This window comes from Branchiostoma lanceolatum, chromosome 9 (assembly GCF_035083965.1).
Source record: "Branchiostoma lanceolatum isolate klBraLanc5 chromosome 9, klBraLanc5.hap2, whole genome shotgun sequence".
Classification (NCBI taxonomy): Eukaryota; Metazoa; Chordata; class Leptocardii; order Amphioxiformes; family Branchiostomatidae; genus Branchiostoma; species Branchiostoma lanceolatum.
This window is the reverse complement of record NC_089730.1, coordinates 8623252-8650319: the sequence shown is the minus strand read 5'-3', so window position 1 is coordinate 8650319 and position 27068 is coordinate 8623252. Positions and strand designations below refer to the sequence as shown.

General features: G+C 41.1%; 3 protein-coding genes and 1 pseudogene across 6 annotated transcripts; all 4 read right to left on the bottom strand.

The window, feature by feature from the left end:
• Nucleotides 1-369: 369 nt before the first annotated feature.
• On the bottom strand, nt 370-26047 carry LOC136442545 (zinc finger protein 271-like; annotated as a pseudogene).
• On the bottom strand, nt 370-26325 carry LOC136442546 (zinc finger protein 678-like). Of its 2 annotated transcripts, XR_010757025.1 has the most exons (3): nt 26106-26325; nt 23752-25099; nt 370-762 (listed from the first exon to the last, which is right to left on the bottom strand). XR_010757025.1 is itself a non-coding variant. In XM_066439460.1 (2 exons), exon 2 carries the CDS (start codon nt 25079-25081, stop codon nt 24224-24226), a length of 858 nt encoding a protein of 285 aa, XP_066295557.1. In that variant the 5' UTR covers nt 25082-25099; nt 26106-26325; the 3' UTR covers nt 23603-24223. The 2 variants fall into 2 exon arrangements, 1 of the variants encoding a protein (XP_066295557.1); XM_066439460.1 differs by lacking the exon at nt 370-762 and having other exon boundaries at nt 23603-25099.
• On the bottom strand, nt 6713-14463 carry LOC136442101 (uncharacterized). The gene is made up of 9 exons (XM_066438726.1): nt 14429-14463; nt 13908-13979; nt 13630-13707; nt 13019-13090; nt 12660-12753; nt 12170-12235; nt 11701-11739; nt 11368-11400; nt 6713-10933 (listed from the first exon to the last, which is right to left on the bottom strand). The coding sequence occupies exons 1-9, from the start codon at nt 14461-14463 to the stop codon at nt 7373-7375; spliced, it is 4050 nt and encodes a 1349-aa protein (XP_066294823.1). The 3' UTR covers nt 6713-7372.
• On the bottom strand, nt 14428-21292 carry LOC136442547 (uncharacterized). 3 transcript variants are annotated; one of them, XM_066439464.1, is made up of 10 exons: nt 20661-21292; nt 20120-20289; nt 19354-19391; nt 18888-18938; nt 18351-18435; nt 17022-17072; nt 16323-16364; nt 15700-15753; nt 14934-14966; nt 14428-14464 (listed from the first exon to the last, which is right to left on the bottom strand). In XM_066439464.1, the coding sequence occupies exons 2-6, from the start codon at nt 20255-20257 to the stop codon at nt 17055-17057; spliced, it is 330 nt and encodes a 109-aa protein (XP_066295561.1). In that variant the 5' UTR covers nt 20258-20289; nt 20661-21292; the 3' UTR covers nt 14428-14464; nt 14934-14966; nt 15700-15753; nt 16323-16364; nt 17022-17054. The 3 variants fall into 3 exon arrangements, with proteins under 3 accessions (XP_066295561.1, XP_066295559.1, XP_066295560.1); XM_066439462.1 differs by lacking the exons at nt 14428-14464; nt 14934-14966; nt 15700-15753; nt 16323-16364; nt 17022-17072 and adding an exon at nt 17164-17527; XM_066439463.1 differs by lacking the exons at nt 14428-14464; nt 14934-14966; nt 15700-15753; nt 16323-16364; nt 17022-17072 and adding an exon at nt 17164-17527 and having other exon boundaries at nt 20138-20289.
• Nucleotides 26326-27068: the final 743 nt, after the last annotated feature.

The window sequence follows — 27068 nt, the reverse complement described above, 5'->3', positions numbered from 1 at the left end:
GATTAAGAAAGAGAAAAACATAAAAAGAAAAGAAAAACAATGCTCTGGGCAAATTTGACTTGAACCATAGTAACTCCCTGAAACAACCAAAGTTCATATTAACTTTCCCCTCAGACTCTGCTTTCATGTTTATATCCCAGTTAAATTTTCTTTTTTCTAAAGCCAGGTCGGATAGGACTTCCATCACATCATATTGTGTCACCAACGTTGGTGAGACAAAAAACATGCATATATGACGAAGTAGAAAGCCTGACAAAAACGCCTAAAAAATACTTCAAAAATCAGCCGGACTCACTTACAGCTTGGTGAGTAGGCAATATGACGCTAGGCAACGGTACCCAACGCATTTAGAAACGCTCGAGGCAAGAGTTATATCATTTAGTGCGTTTATAGAGATTTTATTGAAATTGCAACGAATCAATACAGAGGCCATACAAGTAGCACTGTTAATGCCGGATACCATCTAACATACAGCTGAACATTCATATTTACAGAGATACTAGTAAATGAAAGTGGTAAGTGGGGAAATTTCCCTTACAAGGAAGAGGGAGCCCAGTTCCTCAGAGCTCTGACAAACAGTCTAGAGAAGATTCCATGCACTAGTACTCTAGATCTCAATCTAAGCGCTCGGGCTAATGAACTGCCTTCTGAATTCCTCACATCTGTCGCAATATGACGGAACAGACAAAGTCCCTTTGCGGAAAACATACTAGATCTACGAAAGATATGATAACGACGCATTAGTATAGAAGAACAAGCAACCTACTAATGTTAGAACAGTTCGAAGCATAACTACTATTCACTTTTTTTTACCACAGCTAATTCTAAAGGTTATGTATTTATTTACAGAGTTTAGTCAAAACGGTAAGAACGACAATTCCAACATAACAATATCTGAAGAGTTAAGTACTAGTGATTTGGCAGACAGACGATGTCACCTTCACATGCCTATAAACGGTTCCATGACACTCTGGTTAATTGTCAACACTTACTAAGATTGCTTTCTAAGTTAATGAAGTGCTTCCATATAAGTGTTTACTCACTAAATTACCGATCGCGTATATGTAGTGACATCGTTTTCCCTCATCACAACGCTACAGTCGGATATTTTGTCTTTATATCACTTGCAATATCGTTCAGTTACTAAACTGCACGCTCAACCTGTGCGAGTCTTCATATGTTTCTTCAAAGATCTTTGATCACTGAACTGCCTGTCACACTCCTCACATCTGTAGGGTTTCTCAGCAGTGTGAGTCCTCATATGGATCTTTAGAGAACGCGACTCGGAGAACTGTTTGCTGCACTCTTCACATGTTTATGGCCTCTCACCAGTGTGAGTCCGCATGTGACTCTTGAGATTACTCCGCTGGCTAAACTGTTTGCTGCACTGTTCGCATCTGTACGGGTTCTCACCGGTATGAGTCCGCATGTGTTTCTTCAGATTACCCTGCTCACGGAACTGTTTGCTGCACTCTTCACATTTGTACGGCTTCTCACCGGTGTGAGTCCGCATGTGTGTCTTGAGATTACCCAGCTGGATGAACTGTTTGCTGCACTGTTCACATCTGTACGGCTTCTCACCGGTATGAGTCCTAGTGTGGCTCTTGAAATTGCTTTGCGTTCTGAACTGTTTGCTGCAATGTTCACATCTGTACGGCTTCTCACCGGTATGATTTCGCATGTGTATTTTCAGACTACCTAGCTGGGTGAACTGTTCGCTGCATTCTTCACAAACGTACGGTTTCTCTCCAGTGTGAGTCCTCGTGTGGCTGTTGAGATTACTCAGCGTACTGAACTGTTTGCTGCAATGTTCACATCTGTACGGCTTCTCACCGGTATGATTTCGCATGTGCGTCTTCAGATGACCGAGCTCACTGAACTGTTTGCTACACTCTTCACATCTGTACGGTTTCTCTCCGGTATGAGTCCGCATGTGTTTCTGCAATTGACACGACGTACAGAACTGTCTGCTGCACTCCTCACATCTGTACGGTTTCTCTCCAGTGTGAGTCCGCATGTGACTCTTTAGAGACCCTGGCATACTGAACTGTTTGCTACACTGTTCACATCTGTACGGCTTCTCACCGGTGTGAGTCCGCATGTGCGTCTTCAGATTACCGAGCTCATAGAACTGTTTGCCACACTCATCACACTTGTATGGCTTCTCACCGGTATGAATCCGCATGTGCTTCTTCAGATTACCGAGCTCATTGAACTGTTTGCCACACGCATCACACTTGTATGGCTTCTCACCGGTGTGAGTCCGCATGTGTATCTTTAGTTTACCGAGCTCACTGAACTGTTTGCTACACTCTTCACATTTGTATTGCTTCTCACCGGTGTGAGTCCGCATGTGTATCTTCAGGTAACCCGACGTGCTGAACTGTTTGCTGCACTCCTCACATCTGTACGGTTTCTCGCCGGTGTGAGTCCGCATGTGTCTCGTCAGTTTACTCAGCGCCTTGAACTGTTTGTTGCACTCCTCACATCTGTACGGTTTCTCACCACTACACTTGTGAGTACGCGGAGAATCCATCCCATGTTCATTCTTTTCCACCTCTGATGTCGGATGAGATACTGCTCTGGTTGCCATGCTGATGAAATCTCTGTCCTGTAAAAATAATGCAAATATTATTTAGGTCCATTAATAAAATCGGCATGTGAAGATATGAGAACACCAGAGCATAGAATTCTTACTATCACTATTGTGTACATTTATGAGAAATACCATTAATTTCTACCCAAGCTCTAGTCTGGAAATTCGATTTCTCGCAAAAAGGGCGTGACCCAATAACTATTAATGACGCCATCGTGACGTCATAAAATGTTGCATAAATTACTATCCTGCAATAAGACACTACGTATTTTTGACGAAAACTGCAACATATACTTTTGAAGACCGCAGTCAATGTTATTTAGGACACGTTACTTACTAACAGCTTGAAACGATTTGGCTACTCTAACGACTTTAACTACGTACCACAATGACCATTCGACTCAGCCAGTTTTCATGCAAGAAGTGTCACTAATCAGTTTCGGGTATTGCCCTTATCTGCTTAATATAACATGTATAAAAAGTAACCCACATCTAATCGTAAAAACACGTATGGTCTGCATAAACCCTGCACTTCTGAATTTAGATATATTATCCTCATGGCAAAACTAGGATATTTACTTGGGACAGAATTTCATATTTTGATATAAACACAATCCTGTCAATGCCTTAGATCCATGGAGCAGTAACGTTTGACGACCTGGGACGCATGGAGAAGTGACGTTTGACAATCTGGGACGCATGGAGAAGTGACGTTTGACAATCTGGGACGCATGGAGAAGTGACGTTTGACAATCTGAGACACATGGAGAAGTGGTGCAAAGTAACGTTACCCCTCTGTTTGCTGTAGTGTCAACCCATGACTGCATTATCAAGATATCAGAATGAAACTGAAACCACTATATATAGGAACTCAATCATTATCAGCCTCACGATACAGATTTTCTTTACAGCTAATATGTGTGTAGGACATATTCATTGTAGCCATACGTCTATTGATGAAGTACTAGTATATATCCAACTTCAATGATTTCCCTTCAACGCCTTCTTCATGGAAGAAAATGCAACTATTCTTTGTACCCTAGTCATGATTTCTGAATGCCATTGTTTTATAACAAAAACGTCAGTGCAGTCGGCACATCTGTCCATAACAGGGCCTCACAGCCCTTACATCCGGGTATTTAGTTTCCAGCTACGCGTAGTTTTATGACAGCTGTTATTTCTGATTAAACTAGCGTCCACCAGGCCTTCCTAATGGATAGTAGAATTCGGCAAACCCAGGAGAGGGAGGACGTGGTAGGGGTATAACTGCGCCGGCAAATGAAACTCTATGGAAGAAAAGACCAAACTCCCCTGGCAAATTATACTCCATACAAACAGCGTAAATATTCCTAATCTCCCGAAGCAGATCTATCGGTGGCAACGAGGATCCTCCTTGGTGGCAATAACAGTATCCAAGTGGCCTTTGAATACTGTCAGTCATTGTCACCGATATATCTGCCTTAGTAATAGTCCACAACAACGTTATATCATTGGTCCGCACGGTAGAGACAAAGGCTTGACCAGGGCAAGGAGGTTATAATAATTATATAGAGGACCATAGAGGTTACATTACCTCCTTGACCTGGGCAAGTAATCTGACCCAGGCAGCTATAAGTAAACATAGCGCAGTTCATGGAAAAAACTTCCCCGGCATCATATGGGAGGCTGCAATAACTCATGCATATGCTGTGAAATGACCTTTTGTCCTCTAGCTATTCAGTTTTGGGACAGACAAGGCTCTGCAGACACAATGGTTTGGCTCTGCCTTTTGTGGACTTGTATAATGGGTTTGATGGCCAACAGGCTTCACATCTGTCGACCTTCTTACAAAATCTAAGAATTGTCCTTGTTGAAACAGCGGGAAAACAGGATTCCATAGTTTCTATTTTTTGACGTAGGATTCCATAGTGTTGCTAATCGCCGCTTATAGTACAGGAAAACTGTACAGGAAAACTATGTCCTAAAAGCAAGGAGGTTTCTTCGGCGTTATCCTTAGTTTCATAGAACATTTTTCAGACAACTCGAAATTTGGCGCCGTAGTGATCCGAGATTGATCATGATGTATTAAACCGATAACCTCAAAGAAAACGTACATGCGATAGTTGGGGGAAATACGAACTACTAGTCTATTACCTTTGATAGTCAACCTATTTCCATTTGCATTGCCAGGCCAAAAGCTTTTCCGTGCAAAGACAAATGGACAAAATAGCGTGACATGTTGGCGTGACATCAGATGTTTGGATAGCTGCACTATTTAGTTGTTGGTACGTTCAAGAGGAACCTCTGTATGTTTTAGGTGAAAATATATTGAATTTCTTACCTTGGGGCAAGGTAACCTCCTTGCTTGGGGTTTATGAATCAGAGATGACGATTTCCCTCCCACAAGTGTATAGAGCTCTTTGCTTCGACGCTGAAGGACAGACTACGTGTCTTCTCACAGATCTCAGACCACCCTTTGCTGGAATTGAAAGTGCTATGACCAATCAGGGCTCGCCTCAAACCACGTGACGGCGTCCAGCCTATCGTCTTGTCGTCGTACTGACACGTGATCTATTGTAACCATTTCGTTACACGTACTGGGTGGCGATGTAAGACTACTAGTACAAAATGCATTGAATACTTTCAGTAGATGGAAACAGATATTCAAGCAGATGTTAGATAAATGTTGTCTTACTAAGTTGACTTAAGTTAGACCACACCTAGGTCTGTGATAGCCTCCATCAGGCCCTCCTACGGAGATGTGAATCGTAGAATTCGGTAAATCATTATCTCCATTAAAATGGAGATATAGTTTTGGGTGTGTCTGTCTGTCTGTTTGTGTGTGTTTCCGCACTACTCTAGTCAGCATAACGCAAGAACCTCTGGATCTTCGATGATATTTGGTATATGGGCGGGTGTTGGGAAGCCAAAATTCAAGGTCGATTTTCGGCCCCCTGGTATGTGACCTTGGTACTCCAGCAGAGCTTCCGTTTTTGTATCTTTTGACCTGGACGTGCTATGGTATTGATTTTTTGGTGGCAGATTGCTTGTGATGTAAGAAATGATTAATGCAAAAGTGCCATTATTCATTTAAGAGGAAAATGATAGGACTGTCAATATTGCAACATGTGAAAGTTAGATAAAGGTGTTTATGACAAAGCATATATTATGTAAATGTGTAAGTCATTTACATAAACAGAATAGTTCATGGAAAAGGGTTGATTATGTAAAGGTGTTTATGACAAAGCATATATTATGTAAATGTGTAAGTCATTTACATAAACAGAATAGTTCATGGAAAAAGGTTGATTATGCTTTTGACGAGACAAAAGAATATATCAGCAAAGGCTAAAAATATTTCATGGAGATATGAGGTCGTGGAAATCTTGTTCTCCCTGTAGCCAGCGTAGTGAGTCTGTTAGAGCAAGGACATTGGTTAGAGACTAGGTCCGTGGCCTGTTTTGCAGGTGCCTGATTGGAGAATACTGGACCAGACTTCTTTTGCCAAATTGCAAGAACGATTTTGAGTTGCAGAACAATACACAAAATACCGTTAACGTTACCCTTCTTTAGATTTGTCAGGCTCATGTAGGGGTTTTGGAAGCATAAGAGAGAACGGACGTGCCATTCGTCTTCATTGGGAACATCAAGTTCAAAAAACCAGAACAACCTTTCCATGCACAACCTTTCCATGATTTTACTTTACACGTTTTCTTGTTTAGCTGTTGATAATGTTCGACTAAATTGACTTTATTGGTAGTAATGAGCTCCATACTTAACGACGACTCCAGAGACACATTCTGCAATTAACATGAAAAGGTATGGATTGATTATGTTACTTCCTTCCTATCTACTGGAATGCATATTGAAAATTGCATTGTGGATATGCCTATAACTGATCGTTTTCGTGACTTATAGGTTCTTTCACTACGTCACTTTCTTAAATCAAGCAACTATAACCAAGGAGGTTGCCATAACCTACAAAAATGATTGCAAAAGTACTAAAATAGTACCGCTACAGAACGATATAATTTTCAGGTACAAAGTTGTAAACGCACTAAGTATGATTGGATTATATAGCTGCGTTATCCTATAAAACAATTCACACCACAGTCCAAGAAATACAACAGAGTCCTCTTGGCGCTTCAGAAGACATATATTACATTTCATATGTGTACAAGCCACAATAACAGTCAGTGTCTAATATATAGTTCTGAATTGCATCACAAGATACATCTCGGGTTAAAATGTCTGTTTTTACACTCACATATACATGGATGTAAAGCATCATAAAATACTTTGGTTAAAAATCTGTGTTTTGTAGATATACTTTGTCGTGTCACTTTGATTTATACATGTACAATTTCAAAAGTATGTACAATTCCAAAACGATTTCACACATAAACAGGTCGTCTCTGAAGTGAAGTTTTGTGTCTTCGCTTACATACCATGACCCATATATCATACTTGACAATGACATAGTAAAATCACTCATGCTGACGCTAGGTGATGACCAAAATGGACAAATCAATAAATAATCAATTTAAAAGAAAATAAATCAAAATACGTTGTGGCTGTGTTCACTCTTGCTCTTGATTTAAGCACAGTATCCTGATATTTATGTACACATGGAAATTAAATGTAGACAAATGGTAGAATAGTATGACTTATACTGAGTGGACCCACCGTTGTTGACACAGTAGTCACATGTAATGTCTAATGATCACCTTGTTGAACATGCATTATTGCATAAAATCTCGTCAAGTCTTCAGCAAATATTTTCTGATACAGCTCCTATCAGAATAACGTAGTGGTCAGCCTGTGGCCCCTCTGAATTCTGGACTGCAGCAGCGCCAGTGGGAAAGACGCGGGGTCGTTTCGAACAGTGTCCTCTCCCTCATGATCAGTGCCAGGAAGCTTGGGGCTCTTTCCATGGCAGGACGCAGTGGCCGTGTTGTTGGTTGACGACGTGCCAAACAAGTCAGTTAGCTGACATCTCTGCAATACCTTCTGCTGCGCGGCGTGGGCATGCTCTGGTGTCGATGAATTCTCAATCACAATTTCCAGTCCTCGGGGTTCATCATTTCTTACAACCCCTGGTGCAGACCAGAACTGTGGTTTTATGTCTCCACCACCGACTTCAGGAGTTGGCAGCGAGTCCGAAGACGCTCTAAACCTGACGGAGGGCCTCTGCGACAATTCACTGTGGTTTAGCTTGTAGTCTCCCGAACAGGCCTGTGCTGGGGACGACGCTGACTTTCGAGCAGAGGTGTCGGGTGGAGCATTTGTTTGTCCACGATCCATTGCATGCATTAAGCGTACCTGTTGAGCATAGGCTGCTATGCGTTGAGAGAGAAGGTACTGTTTCATGACGGAGTCAGGTAACACCATTAAACGTGCCTGGTGAGCATAGGCTGCCAGACGTCGAGAGAGGAGGTACTGTTGCACGAGCGAGTCAGGTATAGCCTCGTACAGCGCACCAATCGGACAGGCGTGGACCATAGAAGACTGCGGATCGACTCTGTGCTCTTCAAGACTCCGGGTGACGCTCTGCTCAGCGAGGGACTCTGGAGGGCACGGCAGCTCTAGATCAGGATTTCCCGATGGCTCTGTTATGTTTGCATCACCTGACGGCAAGCTGTGATTCAAGAAGCCCTGTGGGGTGGCAGGTTCCTTCCCGAACGTTTCACCCTCATTTGCGCCATTTGTTGGAGGGTATCCATCGGGGATGCATTGTGGAATATCCTCGTTATGCTTCACTGGCTTGTCAGTCTCTGGCATCGCAGCAGTCGCAGGTTCCTTTTCTGTCTGTACATGCTGTCTGTCATCTTGCAGCGTGATGTTATTGGGAAGGAGCTCAGTCACCACACCAGCTGAAGTTTCACTGTGATTTAGCTTGTAATCTCCCGAACAGGCCTGTGCTGGGGTCGAAGCTGACTTTCGTGCAGGGTAAGGATTCTCAGGTGGAACATTTTTTAGTCCACGATCCATTGCAGACATTGAACGTGCATGTTGAGCATAGGCTGCTATGCGTTTAGAGAGAAGGTACTGTTGCAAGACGGAGTCAGGTATAGCCTCGTCCAAATCAACAAGCGGACAGGCGTGGACCATAGAAGACTGCGGATCGACTCTGTGCTCAACAAGACTCTGGGTGACGCTCTGCTCAGCGAGGGACTCTGGAGGGCACGGCAGCTCTAGCTCAGGATTTCCCGATGGCTCTGTTATGTTTGCATCACCTGACAGCAGGCTGCGATTCAAGAAGCCCTGTGGGGTGGCAGGTTCCTTCCCGAACGTTTCACCCTCATTTGCGCCATTTGTTGGAGGGTATCCATCGGGCTTTCTAGTCTCTGGCATCGGAGCAGTCGCAGGTTCCTTCTCCGTCTGTACATGCTGTACGTCATCTGGCAGAGGTAGGCCGTTGAGAAGCAGCGTGGGTACCTCAAACGCCACGGCTTTCTTCTTATCTGTTGGCTTGTGCTGCTCGTCATCAGGCAGAGCCAGGGGTAGGCCGTTGAGAAGCAGCGTGGGCATCTCAAACGCCACGGCATCCTTCTTATCTGTTGGCTTGTGCTGCTCGTCATCGGGCAGAGCCAGGGGTAGGCCGTTGAGAAGCAGCGTGGGTACCTCAAACGCCACGGCGTCCTTCTTATCTGTTGGCTTGTGCTGCTCGTCATCGGGCAGAGCCAGGGGTAGGCCGTTGAGAAGCAGCGTGGGTACCTCAAACGCCACGGCGTCCTTCTTATCTGTTGGCTTGTGCTGCTCGTCATCGGGCAGAGCCAGGGGTAGGCCGTTGAGAAGCAGCGTGGGTATCTCAAACGCCACGGCGTCCTTCTTATCTGTTGGCTTGTGCTGCTCGTCATCGGGCAGAGCCAGGGGTAGGCCGTTGAGAAGCAGCGTGGGTACCTCAAACACCACAGCTTCCTTCTTATCTGTTGGCCTGTGCTGCTCGTCATCGGGCAGAGCCAAGGGTAGGCCGTTGAGAGGCAGCGTGGGCATCTCAAACGCCACGGCTTCCTTCTTATCTGTTGGCTTGTGCTGCTCGTCATCGGGCAGAGCCAGGGGTAGGCCGTTGAGAAGCAGCGTCGGCACCTCAAACGCCACGGATTCCTTCTTATCTGTTGGCTTGTGCTGCTCGTCATCGGGCAGAGCCAGGGGTAGGCCGTTGAGAAGCAGCGTGGGCACCTCAAACGCCACGGCTTCCTTCTTATCTGTTGGCTTGTGCTGCTCGTCATCGGGCAGAGCCAGGGGTAGGCCGTTGAGAAGCAGCGTGGGTACCTCAAACGCCACGGCGTCCTTCTTATCTGTTGGCTTGTGCTGCTCGTCATCGGGCAGAGCCAGGGGTAGGCCGTTGAGAAGCAGCGTGGGTACCTCAAACGCCACGGCGTCCTTCTTATCTGTTGGCTTGTGCTGCTCGTCATCGGGCAGAGCCAGGGGTAGGCCGTTGAGAAGCAGCGTGGGTACCTCAAACGCCACGGCGTCCTTCTTATCTGTTGGCTTGTGCTGCTCGTCATCGGGCAGAGCCAGGGGTAGGCCGTTGAGAAGCAGCGTGGGTATCTCAAACGCCACGGCGTCCTTCTTATCTGTTGGCTTGTGCTGCTCGTCATCGGGCAGAGCCAGGGGTAGGCCGTTGAGAAGCAGCGTGGGTACCTCAAACGCCACGGCGTCCTTCTTATCTGTTGGCCTGTGCTGCTCGTCATCGGGCAGAGCCAAGGGTAGGCCGTTGAGAGGCAGCGTGGGCATCTCAAACGCCACGGCTTCCTTCTTATCTGTTGGCTTGTGCTGCTCGTCATCGGGCAGAGCCAGGGGTAGGCCGTTGAGAAGCAGCGTCGGCACCTCAAATGCCACGGATTCCTTCTTATCTGTTGGCTTGTGCTGCTCGTCATCGGGCAGAGCCAGGGGTAGGCCGTTGAGAAGCAGCGTGGGTACCTCAAACTCCACGGATTCCTTCTTATCTGTTGGCTTGTGCTGCTCGTCATCGGGCAGAGCCAGGGGTAGGCTGTTGAGAAGCAGCGTGGGTACCTCAAACGCCACGGCTTTCTTCTTATCTGTTGGCTTGTGCTGCTCGTCATCAGGCAGAGCCAGGGGTAGGCCGTTGAGAAGCAGCGTGGGTACCTCAAACGCCACGGCGTCCTTCTTATCTGTTGGCTTGTGCTGCTCGTCATCGGGCAGAGCCAGGGGTAGGCCGTTGAGAAGCAGCTTGGGTACCTCAAACGCCACGGCTTCCTTCTTATCTGTTGGCCTGTGCTGCTCGTCATCGGGCAGAGCCAGGGGTAGGCCGTTGAGAAGCAGCGTGGGCATCTCAAACGCCGCATGTTCCTTCTTAGCTGATGTCCCTGTCATGTCTTTCTGCACTTTACCCTAAAGAAGTGATTACAGCATAAAAATCAGCACCATAGACAGGAATATGTTAGTAACATGCAAATGTATATGTGAATGTCAGTGAATAATCTATCATTGATTAATAATAGAATTGTAATTGAATCCATACCCCCGGATTACAGTATGAAATTATCAGACGTTTCAAGTGTCCACCCGACTCTTTTCATCAGCGATGGAAATAATGTTTACCTAACACTTACGGAACATAGCGACAACATACTTGAGTTCTCTATAAACATTTATTTGTTGTAATTGATTGTGTTTAGTTATTGTAATTGCTTAATGAAGACTGAATTAGAAGAATTGCTTCAAAATACTAGCATCGGTTGTTTTCAAAAGTACACTTAAAATAGCAGTAGCATGAAAGCAAAACCTGTAGTTTGTACTGTAGGGCGCATAAACTTGTGACTTACATGGTCATGTGCCCCAATCTTCTCAGTAAGATCCTGTAATGATGCCAGGGTAAAAGGGATATTAATTGTATGGAACAGTGCATCTCGGCAAGCATAGTATTTGCATCTAATGTGAATTTATTTCAGTGCAGAACCTAAAATAGATATAGTATATTTCAATATACTATATCTATCAATACTTAAAAGTATTATATGAAAACGCAAGACTGCCTTTTTTATTCTTTTGTTTTTCGATAGCACGGATCAATATGATATGTTATCATATTTGCAAAATCAAAATGGCAACCACAATATTTGCATTCATCAAAACATTTCAGAATCTGCAAAACTCACCTGTTTGAGCGTCTTGATCAACCCCTTGTTAGCCTCCATCTACCAACAGAAAAAATAATTTAATTGATCCATTGATTCACATTTAATGAGTATCTGACAATGTTCATTTGATAATGCTACATATAGAGGATACTTCACTAACCAGGATATAATCTAACAATAACATGTATGTAGTATCATGATCATTAACCCTTGTCCTTATCCATATATGTATATATGGGTTGCACATTACAGAGCCTGTATGTCGGCCCCATATATGCACAGGTTTGGGGTATTTTTTAGCTGAACGCATCATACCGCAGTGAAACACACCAAATGCAGAAGTCACTATGCCACAGCAGTGCAGAAAAAGTCAAGGAAAAATTACCTGATTAATGAAACAACTTACGTCAAAAACGCCAGCAGGACAAGGTTACAATTAGACCAAACGGAATGATTTGGGCAAACAAAATCAGTTTCCGATCCTTACCTGTTCTCGCATCTTTCTGATCAGTTCCTGCTGACGTGCAGCTTTCTGCTCATTCTCTTTTTTCCTCTAAAAAAAGGATATAGAATATTTGAGTATTCCCTCATGCATCATGGAATATTATATATTTTATTGGAAACAACATACAGCACATGGTACTGATGCAAAGCATTGGTAAACTGATTGACACAATTCTAAGTATGAGGGTAAAAATAGCGTTGAAATGAAACTTAGGGAAGACCTTTTAGTAAGCAAATTCTCTAGCTTTCCCATTTATAGTGATTGGTATTGTTAAACACAATACATGTAATTGGCCAATTGAACAATGGCCAAAATCCAACAATATGATATCATATGACTGCAAATGTACCTTGTCTCAAATGGTAGATGACATTACATTTATTTGATTCACTGTGTAACAACATGCTCTGTTCTTATGACTTTTACATAATAATGCCGAAATCAAAATTTATGGATGCCACATTACACATACTTTCTGTATGTCCTGTAGTATGGGCCGCGGGTCAATCAGGACATCATTCCCTTGCTGAGTTTGAGTGCGCCCCTGCAGTCTGGCCTCACCAAATCTGTAACGATGAAAATAGCACATAGTAATCATATAGACCACCATTTAGATGGAGAAAATTGACTACAAAGTTGTTATTCAAGTTTAAATGCAGTTTCAATAGCCATTGTTTCAATTGGGCACATATTTTAAGACACCTATCAATTAACTTACATGCCATTGGGTAGAATCAAAGGGGGAGGGGCACAGATTCCAAATTTTAGCTATTCCTTTTCATACCAAAATGAGAGTTTTAATAAAGCTAGGTTGGAATGCAGATAACTCACCCCTTCTTTTCTGATTCAAGAACCTCCACACGAGACTTCAGCTGCTCGATCTCCTCATCTTTCAGGGAAACTCTGTTGTGGTGAACAGAGTAGACAAAATCAGATCAATCAAAAAAATATAAAATTCAGGAAGTCTCTCTTTTGTGTGGATTTCAACAGTTGGTCCTCCTTATAGCTAAATACTTATTTTATTAATACAGCATTGGGAAAAATGATATTCTATTATCATTAGATATCGGTATCTTATCCCTAACCTTGCTAAAGGAGGGTTTAATCACAACTCATCTGACACTCACAAGTCTGAGAACATTAGGTACAATAAGGTAGGTGTGAGTGATTGAGTGAGTGACTGTGAGTGAGCATGTGAGTGTATGAGTGTGTGAGTGAATGAAGGAATGAGTGATTGTGTGAGTGATTGTGTGAGTAAGTGTGAGAGTGTGTAAGTGAATGAGTGAGTAATTGTGTGAATGATGAATGAGAGTGATTGTGTGAGTGAGTGAGTGAGTGAGTGAGTGAGTGAGTGAGTGAGTGAGTGATTGTGTGAATGATGAATGAGTGAGTGAGAGTGGACGAGCGAGAGTGAGCGACTCTAATTTCTGAACCCAACTCACCGCTGCCGTGTGTTTGCGGCCTGATCTACTAGTTGCTTCTCCAGTTCTCTGATCTTCGCGTCAGCTTCTGTTCTCTCCCTGGGTAAGAGCAGTGAGAGTTTCATGTGTGGCTCTTTTTTTTAAAGATAAAAATAGTGGCAGCAAATATGTGCATGTACATGCACATGTACTGTGACACTGATATTCTTACTAGAAGACCTGGACCTTTAAGTTAATAAAGATCAGGTTCTGACCATGTCCTATATATCATGATAAGTTTTGAAACAAAGAAAACTCACCTTTCTTTTTCTGACTCCAGGACAGCCACATGAGCCTGAAGCTCCTGAATGAACTCATCTTTCTGGGAGATCCTGTTGTGTTACACAGAATGGACAGACATATCAAATATGTTATAGTACAAATGTATTAGTGTGAATCTCTCTTTTGGGTTGCAACAGTGTGCTCTCCCCACAGCTAGTAGTTTTGTTATTCTGATATCAAAATAAATTATGTTTGTCAAAGGGAATTTAAATACAACTGGTCTAACATTCCCAAGTTAGGGAACCAGACACAGTAAACTGTGTAGTGTCAGTGGAGAGTGGGTGAGTGGGTGGGTGGGTGAGTGGGTGTATGTGAGTGTGTGAGTGAATTAATGCATGAGTGAGTGGGTGGGTGAGTGTGTGTGTGTGTGAGTGTGTATCAGTGTGTGAGTGAGTGAGTGAGCAAGTATGTGGGTGAGTGTGAGTGTGTGAGTATTAGTGTGTGTGTGAGTGTGTGAGTGAGTGAGTGAGTGAGTGAGAGTTCCTTGAACAAAACTCACCTATGCTGTGGGTTTTCTTCCAGCTTCTGGATCATTCTAAGGAAAGATATCAAAGAATTGTTAAGCACCTTCAAACAACTAATTTAAAACACTTTCTATCAAGTTTCAATGTTTCTTAAGAATTTCTCTGCTATTGCCAATTTTTCATTTCAGTTCCCAAATTTGTGTGGTTTAAGAGCTTACTCAGATTGTACAAAGAAGCCATGCAAATCTTTTACAAGCCTTTAACAAGCTTACATGCTTGTAATTCTAGATTTACTCAAACAAATACAGTCAAACATGGTCTCAACAAGGGACAGAGGAACATGGTTGGTGACTGGAGGTGGTTGCTCCAGACAAGAGGGTCTTACCAATGCAAAATCTTATGGGACTGTTTCGATGTGGCTTATGCATGGAGGTGGTTGTCTTCGCTAGGGGGCCAGCCAGGTTTGACTGTATATGTTTCACAATGGTGATAGCTCTAGTTGATGATGATATGATTTCAAAATGATAATTTGTAACTTACGTATTGGTGACTTCTAGCCGTCCGGCGAAGTTACTGGAAAGAATCCATAAAATGATATTAAGGAATATAATGACAACAATTATGTCTACAACTGTGAAAAGAGACACATGTGTGTACTAGTACCGTAAACCCATTCAATATTGCAGTTGGTATTTTTTTTAAATTAGTGTTTGGGAGGAAAGGGAATAGTTCACAACATCTAATTTTAATGGTGGGAAGAAAAATTACTGTCTCAAATGTTAGTTATCAAACATTTGCTTTGTTGAAATTCTAGCCATTGACTAGTGACCATTAAACTTAAAGCAGCTAAAGTCTAGTTACCGTAAAAAAATTACAGTAGCAAGAGAGCAAGCAAAAGCTTTTTAAAAAGTGGTATTTCATGTCATACTGTAAATTCATTTAAGTTCATGGCACTAATAAATTTCATGGAACAATGAAAATCAAGAGTTTGTGGTATCTTTGAGCTTGTTGTCTAAACAATTAGTAGAAATTATGGATTCCAAATACAAATGAACAAACGTTTGCTGGTGTAATGGTTTTGCAGCAAAACTAAAAAAACACAGTGAATATTTCAAAATCTAGAGTAAATATCATGCATCTTTTTCTTAGTTTACACGATGAAAACTATATAAAATGCTCAACTAAAGGTTTATCTAGGATCTACTGTGTGAAATAAAAGTTTATTTTTTAGAAATGGATGTTCAATTCAAGTAGATACCTTTTCAGCACCAAGGACAGGACGTTAGTAGAAAATGGCTGTTCTTACCTCAGAATCTTGTTTTCCTGTTTGTGGTCATCTTCAGTTTGTTCTTGTAGCCTCCTGTTAAAAGCAAAAACAGAGTAAAGAACTGTAGTATTTTCTCTTCATCACATGAATTTCCTTTAATTGCAGAATTGTGCTCTTAAATTTGCATTAGTATTCTCGATGCAAAGGATCATGATGTAATTGACATCTAATACCACTTGTCAACACATTTGATTCATTATCTTGATTGTTTTTATTGTTCTGATGTTACAGCTTTAAGTTGTTTAAAAAAAAAGAAGTTTAAGCTAAAAAATATACTTAAATGTAGTAAAGTTGATTGATATAACAACACCTAGAAATGGTGTGAAAATTTTTACATTTGCCAGAAAGTATTATTAATCTGTATGAATTGCTTGCTGTGGATTATATAGCTAGCTTGTTGAATTTGCATCAAGTGATATAGAAAGAAAAGTGCATATCTGTAACGTTATAGAGTTCCATAGATTTGATTGCATTGAATTCTGCTCTAGACTTTCTTTCCACCTTTCATGTACTCATCGAACCCAACCTTCCTTTACGTTTAACCTATAAAGTTAGCGTATTTAAGAAAATGAGAATTCCAAACACAACTTCTAATGTTATACCTGACAAAAAGGGAGGTGATGTCTTGTTTCGTCCGAAACCAGCTGAAATGACAAAGTAGAAACAATTCTTAGCCATATACGCTTGTGTGGCAGGGTGTTTGGCCCCAGAACCCAGAGGTACTGAGTTCGAATCCGGGTGTTCCCTGATTTGTCCCGTTGACGTTGGAAAGGCACTTTACATGACTTTCCTCACTTCACTCAGGTGTAAATGAGTACCTAGCTTTGGTTAGGGACGTCCCTCGGATAGAACGTTAAATGAGGGTCCCGTGTTTGAGAAGTCAGCCACACCTCGAGCACGTTAAAGAACACACCGCAATTATCGAAAAGAGTAGGGGTCCTTCCCGGTGTGAGTGGTTCAAAACCTACAGGCCTATGGCAGCACATGGGGCAATTGTCGTATTAAGGTCACCTGCGCGCCAAATGGCAGTCGCTACAGACCCTTGCGATCTAGGCCCGCCAAATGTGCGCTCCTTGCAATTCAGCCCCTGGCTGCGAAGAGAGAGTAGTTGGCCCACCCAATAATAATAATAATAAAATATGTTTCATTGACAAATGATAAAGAAATTGGCCAACAAAATTTGTGACACTTGTTTCACTGTCTTTTTAGTGTTTCTACATATATATGGAGCAGAATCAACTGATGAATCATGTTATATTTAATGAACCAGTATTTTTTTTTTTACTTTAATTCTCACTTACTTCTGTATGTCTTGTAGCTCGTCCAAAAGAGAATCACTGTACTCTATCACCCTGAAAGGAAGAAAAAAGAAAAGAAAAAAGATAAGTAATTTGGTACTGTAATATTACATAAAAAAAGCAGGGTATCTCTGCCATGATAAACAACATACAATAATAGTTATTGTATTCCAATGTCAAATCTTTTTGATATATTTCTGCAATGATGGAGAAATGATTTCAAATACCGCTGAGTGAAACTGTCATTTACAAACAATCTTTTATGTAGCAATAGTAACAACTCAAAGAACCCGTCATTTTTCTGCCCTTCCTAAAGACGGGGTATGCATACAAGTATACATTTTAAACATGTAACAATGAATACTGAATCCCCTGCCCCACACATTTTCTTCATAGCTCTAAACTCTGACTACTTCTGATAACTACAGTGGCTATAATAGCTAAAGCTGACTAAAACCTCTGAGTTCTTACTCTTTCAACGAGGGCTCGCTGCTGCCTCTCTGACTTGGCTGAGTAAGGAAGTAAGAAAAGGAACATGCTACAATAAACCAAAAAAAAAAAAAAAAATACAGCAAAACAAAAGGAACTTCTGAAAGCAATTCAAATCTACCTACCTAAGTCCTATAAATCAAATTCAAATCATAATTTTTCAGAATTTCAAACTCTAGCTAGTATGACCACTCCATGTAACTTCTGCAGATGACATTTTCTGAAGATCATTAAGTAAATACTGAACTGCGCCAACATTTTGGTTCACTAGCCAAAGTTTCAAGTTACACTATCTGTTTACTTATATCCTTCAAAAGTCTAAATGAAGAAATGAACAGTAGATATTGTACTGTTGTGTTGAGTAAAGAGTCAAAATAGTTTTGTGAGCACAGTTTTATCCTTAGAATTTCATTGTTGTTTCTTACATATTTCATAGTATTATACACATTTTGTATAGCTTTACAATATCAAACCACAACACGAAGCATCCACAGAACTTACATAAAGTGGCCTTAAATATAACAAAGAAATCTGTTAAAATAATTTTCTTCACTTCAAATGCACAAGGGAGGTTAAGTACTTGCAATTTTTACTGTAAATCTTAAAACTTTTCTAGTGGTTTTATTAAATCTATGGTTTTCACAGTGACTTTTCACGATAATTAATGACACAGTGAATATGTCTCCCTATAATAATAGTAAGCATACTAGTAACTACATGATTGTTTTAAAAACACTGCCATAACCCCCCCCCCCCTCTTTTGTTGAAATAGAACCACTGCAAAAGTAATAAATTTACAGTATTGACACATAAATAAACTCCCTAAGTAACATTAGAACTTACCTTGGACGCATCATCCAAGTCATCTTCTGCCGACTCCTTTTTCAGTTTGATGACCATTCTTCTGAACATAGAAGTCTTCCCTGCTCTAATGTTGGGATGTAAGTATTACTAACAGTGATATACCATAATCATGATAAACAATTCTTGATGTCGTTTCCAGCAAAGATTATAAACAAAGAGAATACAACGACCAACAGTATTGTGGCAGCAGTTGCATCAATTGTTTCTGAAGTTGGACCTGTGGAGTCAATTTTTCATCATACTTAATTTATTGTTTAAACTAATAACATTAAAATGAAATTGAAAAATGAAATAGCGCTACTACACAGTTACAGTCCATCTTGAAATGTTCACCTTGATTTCATTTTTGCAGTTTTTGCAATGCCCCTCTACAATAAAATCATGACACTGCAAAACTGTCTTTATATATGCTACGTTATTGTTTTGACCACAAACTTTGACCACCAACTAAACCTATTTGTCACTCCTACCATTAAACAAGACACCTGTGAAGATAAATGTATTTACAGTACTTACTTCTGGGGGTCTTGTAGGTCTTCTGAAAGAGCCCCAGTGCACTCTTTTGCCCTGTAAAGAAAGAGTTCATAATAACAATTAGGAAATCGTATGATAATTGGATACATGTATTAAAAAAACTGAGACATCTTTTCTGGCATCATAAAAAAATGTACTTTTGCGCTTGACTTTGTTTTTCAATTTCAAAATGTCTATGTCTATTTGAAATACTAATCATTCAAGTTGGTGTCACAATAATATTGTACTGAGGCACTAAGATTTTCTAGCAACAGTAACAGCTGTTCCCCCTCCATTTTGCTTCCCCCCCCCCCCCAAAGTTGCTGTGTACTAGTATGTGACATAGAAAAACATACAACAATGAAGAATGGATTTCTTGTTTCCTAGTTTTTTTTTCATAGTTGTAAACTCTGACTACTTCTGACTGCAGTGCTAACTAAGCTAAAGCTGACTAAAACTGAGTTCTTACTCTCTTAACGAGGGCTCTGTGCTGACTCTCTCGGTTGGCTGAATAGGAAAAGGAAACAATTGCTACCATAAGAACAACAAAACAAATAAACAAAACATAGCAAAACGAATGAAAAAAAAAACATCACACCAATCAATTCTATTGGTTCTAAGACATTTTGGAGTAATATGTAGCAAGAGTAAAAATACTATAGTCCTTCTGAAACTTTGTTTCCCTCAGACTCTGATTTTATGTTGATATTTCACTCCAGCATTATTTTCTGAAAGCCAAGAACCAACAAACTACATATTGGTGTAATAAACCATAATCATGATGAAACATAAGAATTCTCGAGTCTAATTTGGCCACCTTATGTAACTTCTGCAAATGATGTTTTCTGAAAATAATCATTTTGATTGTTGCACTTTTTTGTACAATGGCAAAATGTTACAACTTGCATTCAAATCGTTTAATAGATAAATTCTTTAAGTGGACTGCAAATATCAAGTGTAGATTGAAGGGTCGTATAGTTTGTCATGATTTTGTATCTATTCTACATTTTCGTACTAATAGAAATACTCTTATCAAACGTTAATATGTCCTTGATACACACTTTGGGGCATTGAAATAGTAAACTACGTTTAGTAAGCATCCACAGAATCTACATAAGGTGGCCTTGTGACAAAAGAATTGAACTAAAGATAGCTTAATGTTGAATGTTATTCAAGTGGCATCACTTCAAATGGCATAAACAACAACGCAGTACAGCGGCGATTAAAAAACTTACCTTGATGTTAGCCCCAACCTCCAAGTCGTCTTCTGTTGATCCTTTCTTCAATTTCTGGACCATTCTCCGAAACATCGATGTCTTCTCGACGCTAGCGTTGTCCTTAGACTGTTGACCTGACTTTGCAGTCGCCATCATTCAACTTCTCAAATGTAGATGAATATAAATGCCTACAAATGTCATCAAAAACAAATGTAAATATATTTCAAGCACAAACAATACATTAATAAATCTTAAAATATTGCGAGACAAAATACTGGGTTACATTTCAGGCTGTCTTTGGCGCAAAATATCCTCTTGTTGTCCTTATATAAGTAGTAATCACCTTGATGACTTTGACCTTGTTCTATTCAGTCAGCGGCAAAAATGATTTCAGATTTTTTCGGTGCATTTCAGACCCAAAACTTCCACTTTATGTCACCCTCCTGTCCCCTCTATGTGTAAAGAAAACGTACGAGTAACTTTTGACTATGATTTGTGATTTTCATCATCATTTTGCTGAATTTTTAAAGTCTAAAAACGGAGAGAGAAAAATCCCCACCTGCTACTAGAGCTGGCTAGTTGTCATCTGTGTAAATAGAACACCGTGTCCATGGCAACCGGAGCAAACATGGCGGATCGAACGCCTGGGAGGAATGAACTTTAAAATCGTGCGTTGAACATGGAAAATCGTGTTTTAAATGTATCATCTCAAGCTACTTTGAATATTCAAGCCATCCTCTGGCTTATAATTATATCTTTTGACAAAAATTCCGTCATGTAGTTAATCGTTCGGACAACATGAAATTGTATTGATGTATTTTAATACTTTTTATCTTCTGGTCGTTCCTGTATGATTTCCAGCGGATGAGCACAATTGTGGCAACCAGGTTGCGGTCGGGACTAACTCTTGTGTAGCGCATCGTGTGAAGTTTTTCCGGCCTAAGACGTACTCAATACACGGTCTGTGTTATAATGTTTCGATACCTAATTCAGATTAATTTGCTAAGTCACAGCAGACTCTATCATTTCCCCCTAATGATATCAACAGCGTGGCACTTTTTTTAGTCGCGGATGAATGTAGCAAATGCATCATAGTAAAGGGGCCAATCTCGCAGTCAGCCAGGGCACGTGTAGACAAAACGTTCCAATATGGTTAGGTTTTTGACTGCGTCGTTTTCGAATGCATGGTTATCAAAGCTTTTTAGACAGTGCTGCAAATACTTAAGTCTCTTTATTTGTAATTCTGGCGGTGTTACTGACCCCATTTTCAAAAACCGCTGACAAAGAATGCCCTATGGATAAAGGCGACGTAACGTTACTTCATATGGGGAAAATGCATCACTTAAGCTATCCACATGTCGAAAATTATAAAAATCCATCAACATCTTCTTGAGTTATTCTTTTTTCTACTTCTCAAACAAATTTGGCCCCTGCAATTAAAAAAAAGCCACTAGGGGGCCTTAACATACGCAAGATCACGAGATCAAAACGGGTTCTGCTGCAGTACCATCTGGCGGCCAGAAAGATCATTGCAGGAAAAAACGCACCGAACAACGGTAAATATTACATCAATCGCTAGGGGTCCTCCCTGACACATGCAGCTAATAAATTTATATAGATAAATGGCATTGCCGCATACCGCGACTTACGCCTTTCCAACAGGAGGCGCTACTAAATTTACCTCTTTGGTCTTTTCCTTAACAGACCAGCTTATATGATAAACAGCTGAACAGACCACAAAGTAACAAGGACGCGCCTTCAAAATACAGAATGGTTTCATACACTGGGTGTTTATCCAATGTACCACTGCTTTTTAAAGAATCCTTTAGCTTCCATTTTGCAAAGAAAAACTGAGGTTACAACACCTTTAAATGGGTTACAAAGGTGAAGTCTGTACCCATATACTGTCCAAGCAGAGGAGTGGGTCCGGGTGTTTTTTGACGTGTTTTTCATGCGTTTTTGTCGGGCTTCCAATCTTGTCTCGCCAACTCACATAAAAAAGAAACACGAGACAAAATAGGAAGCCCGACAAAAGCGCTTAAAAACACATCGGATCCACTCCTCTTCTTGGAGAGTAGTACCCCGGGTCTAGGATCATCTAGGACAGCAAGTAAGACAGATGAACACACTTCTATGTCACATTCTTTGACATTTAATTTTCAAAGCTAAAGGCAGTTATCAACTTATACGTATAACGTTGGGTAACATAAATTCGCGGGGTACTTAAATTCGCCATTTTTTTGAAACGGTGTATTTTAGGGATATGTGCTAGATGCAAAATCAGTTATAACGCCAGCAATGCAAACCGGATAGACTAACGTATTCAGAACACTGGCTGAAAAGCTTCGATAACCATGCATTAGAAGTTGGCGACGTTAAAAACTCTCCGTCCCTTATTGACAGAGTCTGGGGGCTTCGTGGGAGAATCACACTGCACGGTTGTTCGCTGGTTTATAAGACAAATGTCACATCTCCTGCCTGCTAAACACAATTATTTACAAGACAACTTATTACAATCTCTTTTGCTAACCTTCAACTGGATTCTAAGCGTGATCAATCATCAAAACTCCTCTTTGTTGCTACAACCTACGGCACGTGTATTTTCCCGCCGCCATATCAATTCCCAGAATCCTGTACGTTGTTGTCAAGCAGACGACATAGGTTTGTGAGGAACACTTTTTTGTCTAAATGTTGCGTGCGATAGTGGACTGAAGACGATATTTTCCGCAAAGTTTGCTCCTAACACAACAAGGAACACATGGACATAGTAGTATAACCATTGCTATGGCATCCAGCTAACTTCCCATGAATAATGTACACGTTGCCATGACGGTGGGGATCGACTTTGAGTGACGTTCTACCGACTCAACAAACGGGATATTACCGAAGGCCTGATGTGTGTGGTACGGCCGTTTTTTCGTGTATTTTTTTTACTTGGACACGTCTATATCCATAGCACTCTCCTCAAGCCAAGGATGGAACGAATAGCTGCTGTATAAAATGTAATTAGCGGTAAGGTATTCAAGACGAATCTTCTCTCCCGAAATAATGTTCACACCTGTCCGACAACACCGTCATTGTGCGTGCGGCGGACGGTAGTTTCAAGTTGAAATATTATGGTGTTAGCACGACTAGAGACAAAATCTACCATATATATGATTAGTGCAAAGATAGTACATGATACTGACAGAATAATAGAAAAAAAGGATGGTTTATTGTTCTGCTAGATTGATTTCAGTCAACCATTATCGGAAAAATGGCGAATTTATGTCACCCAACGTTACAGAAATTTTATTCTTATTTTATTGAAATTGAAACAAAGCAATACAGCGGGTTACCATTTAACATACAGTTGCACATTCCTATTTACAGAGATACTAGTGAATAAATGTGGTGAGGGATTTCCCTTTCTTTAAGTAAGAAAAAAGGAGCTCTGTTACCCAGAGCTCTGACAGTAAAGAGGAGATTCCACACACTAATACTCTGAACTGAACTGAATACTCTAGATCTCAATCTTAAAGCGCTCGGGCTTATTGAACTATCCTCTAAATCCCTCACATCACAACATATCTAACGAAAGAGGACAAAGTTCCTTTGCGGGAAACATGACGGATATAATAACGACGCATTAGTCTATGACAACAAGCAACTTACTATTGTTAGAACAGGTCAACGCATATCTACTAGGCTACAGTTTTACCACAGCTAATTCTAAAGGTTATTAATGTATTTACAGGGATTAGTCAAAATGGTAAGAACGGCGATTTCAACATAATGAATTTAAAAACATATTAGTTAAGTGATTTGGGAAGCAGATGACGTCGCTTTCACATAACGTTACCTAGTGCGGTTCCATACCACTTAGGTCGATTGTCAATACTTAAAGATAACTATCTTAGTGAAGTCTACTATATAAGTGGTCTACGTTAACTCACTAAATTACGAATCGTGCAGTGATTTCTTTTTGCTTAGCAAAAATCAGCAACGCTACAGTCGGATTTTTTTTGGCCACTCTTCATATAAATGTCAATATCGTTCAGTTATCAAACAGAGTCCGCTCCACCTGTGAGTCTTCACATGTTCCTTCAATAAATTTTATTCCTGAACTGCCCGTCACACTGCTTAAGGTTTTTTTCCAGTGTGAGTCCGGATGTGTTTCTTCAAATGACCTGACATACTGAACTGTTTGCCACACTGTTCACATCCGTAAGGTTTCTCTCCAGTGTGAGTCCGCATGTGGTTCTTCAACTGACACAACGTACAAAATTGTTTGCTGCACTCCTCACATCTGTAAGGTTTCTCTCCAGTGTGAGTCCGCATGTGGTTCTTCAGAGTATCCAGCTCACTGAACTGTTTGCCGCACTCATCACATCTGTAAGGTTTCTCTCCGGTGTGAGTCCGCATGTGTTTCTTCAGATTACTGAGCTGGCTGAACTGTTTGCTGCACTCCTCACATCTGTAAGGTTTCTCTCCAGTGTGAGTCCGCATGTGTTTCTTCAGAGTACCCAGCTCACTGAACTGTTTGCTGCACTTCTCACACGCATATGGTTTGTCTCCAGTGTGAGTCCGCATGTGTGTCTTCAGATTACTGAGCTGGCTAAACTGTTTGCTGCACTCCTCACACTTATAAGGTTTCTCACCAGTATGAGTTCTCATATGCTCTTTCAGATGATCAAGCACACCGAACTGTCTGCCGCATTCCTCACATCTGTAGGGTTTCTCACCAGTATGAGTCCTTATATGCCTCTTCAAATGGCCAAGCTCACTGAACTGTCTGCCACACTCTTCACATCTGTACGGTTTCTCTCCAGTGTGAGTCCGCATGTGTATCTTCAGATTACCCAGCCTGCTGAACTGTTTGCTGCACTCCTCACATCTGTACGGTGTCTCACCATTGCACTTGTGAGTACGCGGAGAAGCCATCCTATGTTCATTTTCCTCTACCTCTAGTGTTGTATGAAATACTGCTCCGGTTGCCATGCTGATGAAGTCTCTGTCCTATGAAAATAATGCAAATTGTTTTAATATGCCTACTTAAATCAATCATCTATCTATTCATGAATCTTTCGATGAAATTAATGAAGCGTTTCTTGCTGAAAGATTGAAATGATTTGGCTACTGAAACCAACTTTACGTACCACTGTAAGCAGACATCAATCGACGTACTATGTGAGTTCTTACGCAAGAATTGAAATCCGTTTCAAATTCTGTACTTATTTGATTAGTTTTATATGTATTTGATTAGGTCGTTGGGGGAAAGCGGACAAAAAAAACGGCCAAATGATAAGAAGGTCACAATTTTCCCTATTAAAGCAACGTCTGCTTGAAGAGTGATAACTTGGCCAGGACAAGAGATCAGACCCCGGCAGGTAATCAGACCCTATTAGCTAAAACTACGCGCAGCAGTCAGAACGATGAGTTTCAATTACAGTAACCTCCTTGTTCGGAAAGGAGCGCCCGGTGGGAGATTCACTACAATACTAAGCGGCTATGTGTATTCAAAGGAACTTGACCTTTGACCTTCGGTTGAATCTTTTGTGCAGACACAATATTTAGCTTGGCTCTGCCTTCTGTGTCTTGTACAATGGGTTTGATGGTCAACAGGATTCACATCTGTCGAACTTCTTGCTGAAAATTCCCCTTAGTGAAATCAAGGAGGTTACATAGATATAATAATCCTCCTTGTCTAAGAAAGTTTCATAAAACATTTCTATTTGGCGGAGTGGCGATCCGAACGCGTCATTGCTATAACTTGAGAAAGAGAACCTCCATGTGACAATCTGCAAAAATACGAACTACTGTCAACTGCTAGTCTATTACCTGTGAGGTTTGATAGTCGTTCTGTTTCCGTTTCCAGCCAAACACTTCATGAAGCCACCTGTTGGCCCGACATCAATTGTTTTTACCAGTATGTATAGCTCCTGCACTGTTACGTGTACTCTTCCATTGTTGGTACGTTTATCAAGAGAAACCTTTGCACGTTATGGTGAAAACATTGTCTTACCTTAGGTCTTATGAATCAGCGGTGACGATTTCCGTCTCCCAAGTTTATAAGATGATCTCTTTGCTTCGACGCTGAAGGCCAGACTACCAAGTGCACCCCTCACAGATTTCAGACGACCCTTTGACCCTCTCCCTATGACCAATCAGGGCTCGCCTAAACCACGTGACGGCGTCCAGCCTATCGTATTGTAGCCGAACTGATGAGCGATACTATATCATATGCAAATCACAGGCGTTTCTTTACACGTGCTGGGTGGTAACGCAAGACTACTCCTTGATGACCCTTGATCAAACGGATTATTCACGGAACTTATTCGATCTGAAGCCGTCCGTGAGCTGATACGTACACAATCCGTTTACCCAGGACTCCATGATTGTAAAATCCCATTGTCATCCCATACTACTACACCCAAGGACCTCCTTGCTACACCATATTGTATAAGATAGACTGATAGCCTAATCAAGGAGGTTTGGCCTAATAGAATGTTATCTATGTACCAGTGAACGTCATACTTTGTACCTTGTACAATTGTTGTGCAATAAAGTTATTATATTATGTAATAGAGCAGCATCAATAGGAGCCTACATGGAGAACAACACTAGGGCTAGTTAATGCTACATGTAGATTACAAGTACGTAGATCACCGGTGATCATAGTTTGGTGGTGGGAAGTAGAGTAGGCGCCTCTCTAGATTGTAGGTATTTGAGTGTAGATAACATACATAGCTGCATCTTGTGGACCTGTGTAAAAGTGACACGAAGAAAGTACTTTCAACATGACTCATCTCTGTCAATGTTAGAAATTAGCTATTATACTAGATTTTGTTAGTTTGTATGAATATGCCATACTTGCAACTTGACTCATGTGTAAATATTAGAAATAAGCTGTTATACTAGATTTTTGCTACTTTGTAAACATGCCGCACTTTTAACTTCGATCATGAGTTCATGACCCATTTCCGTC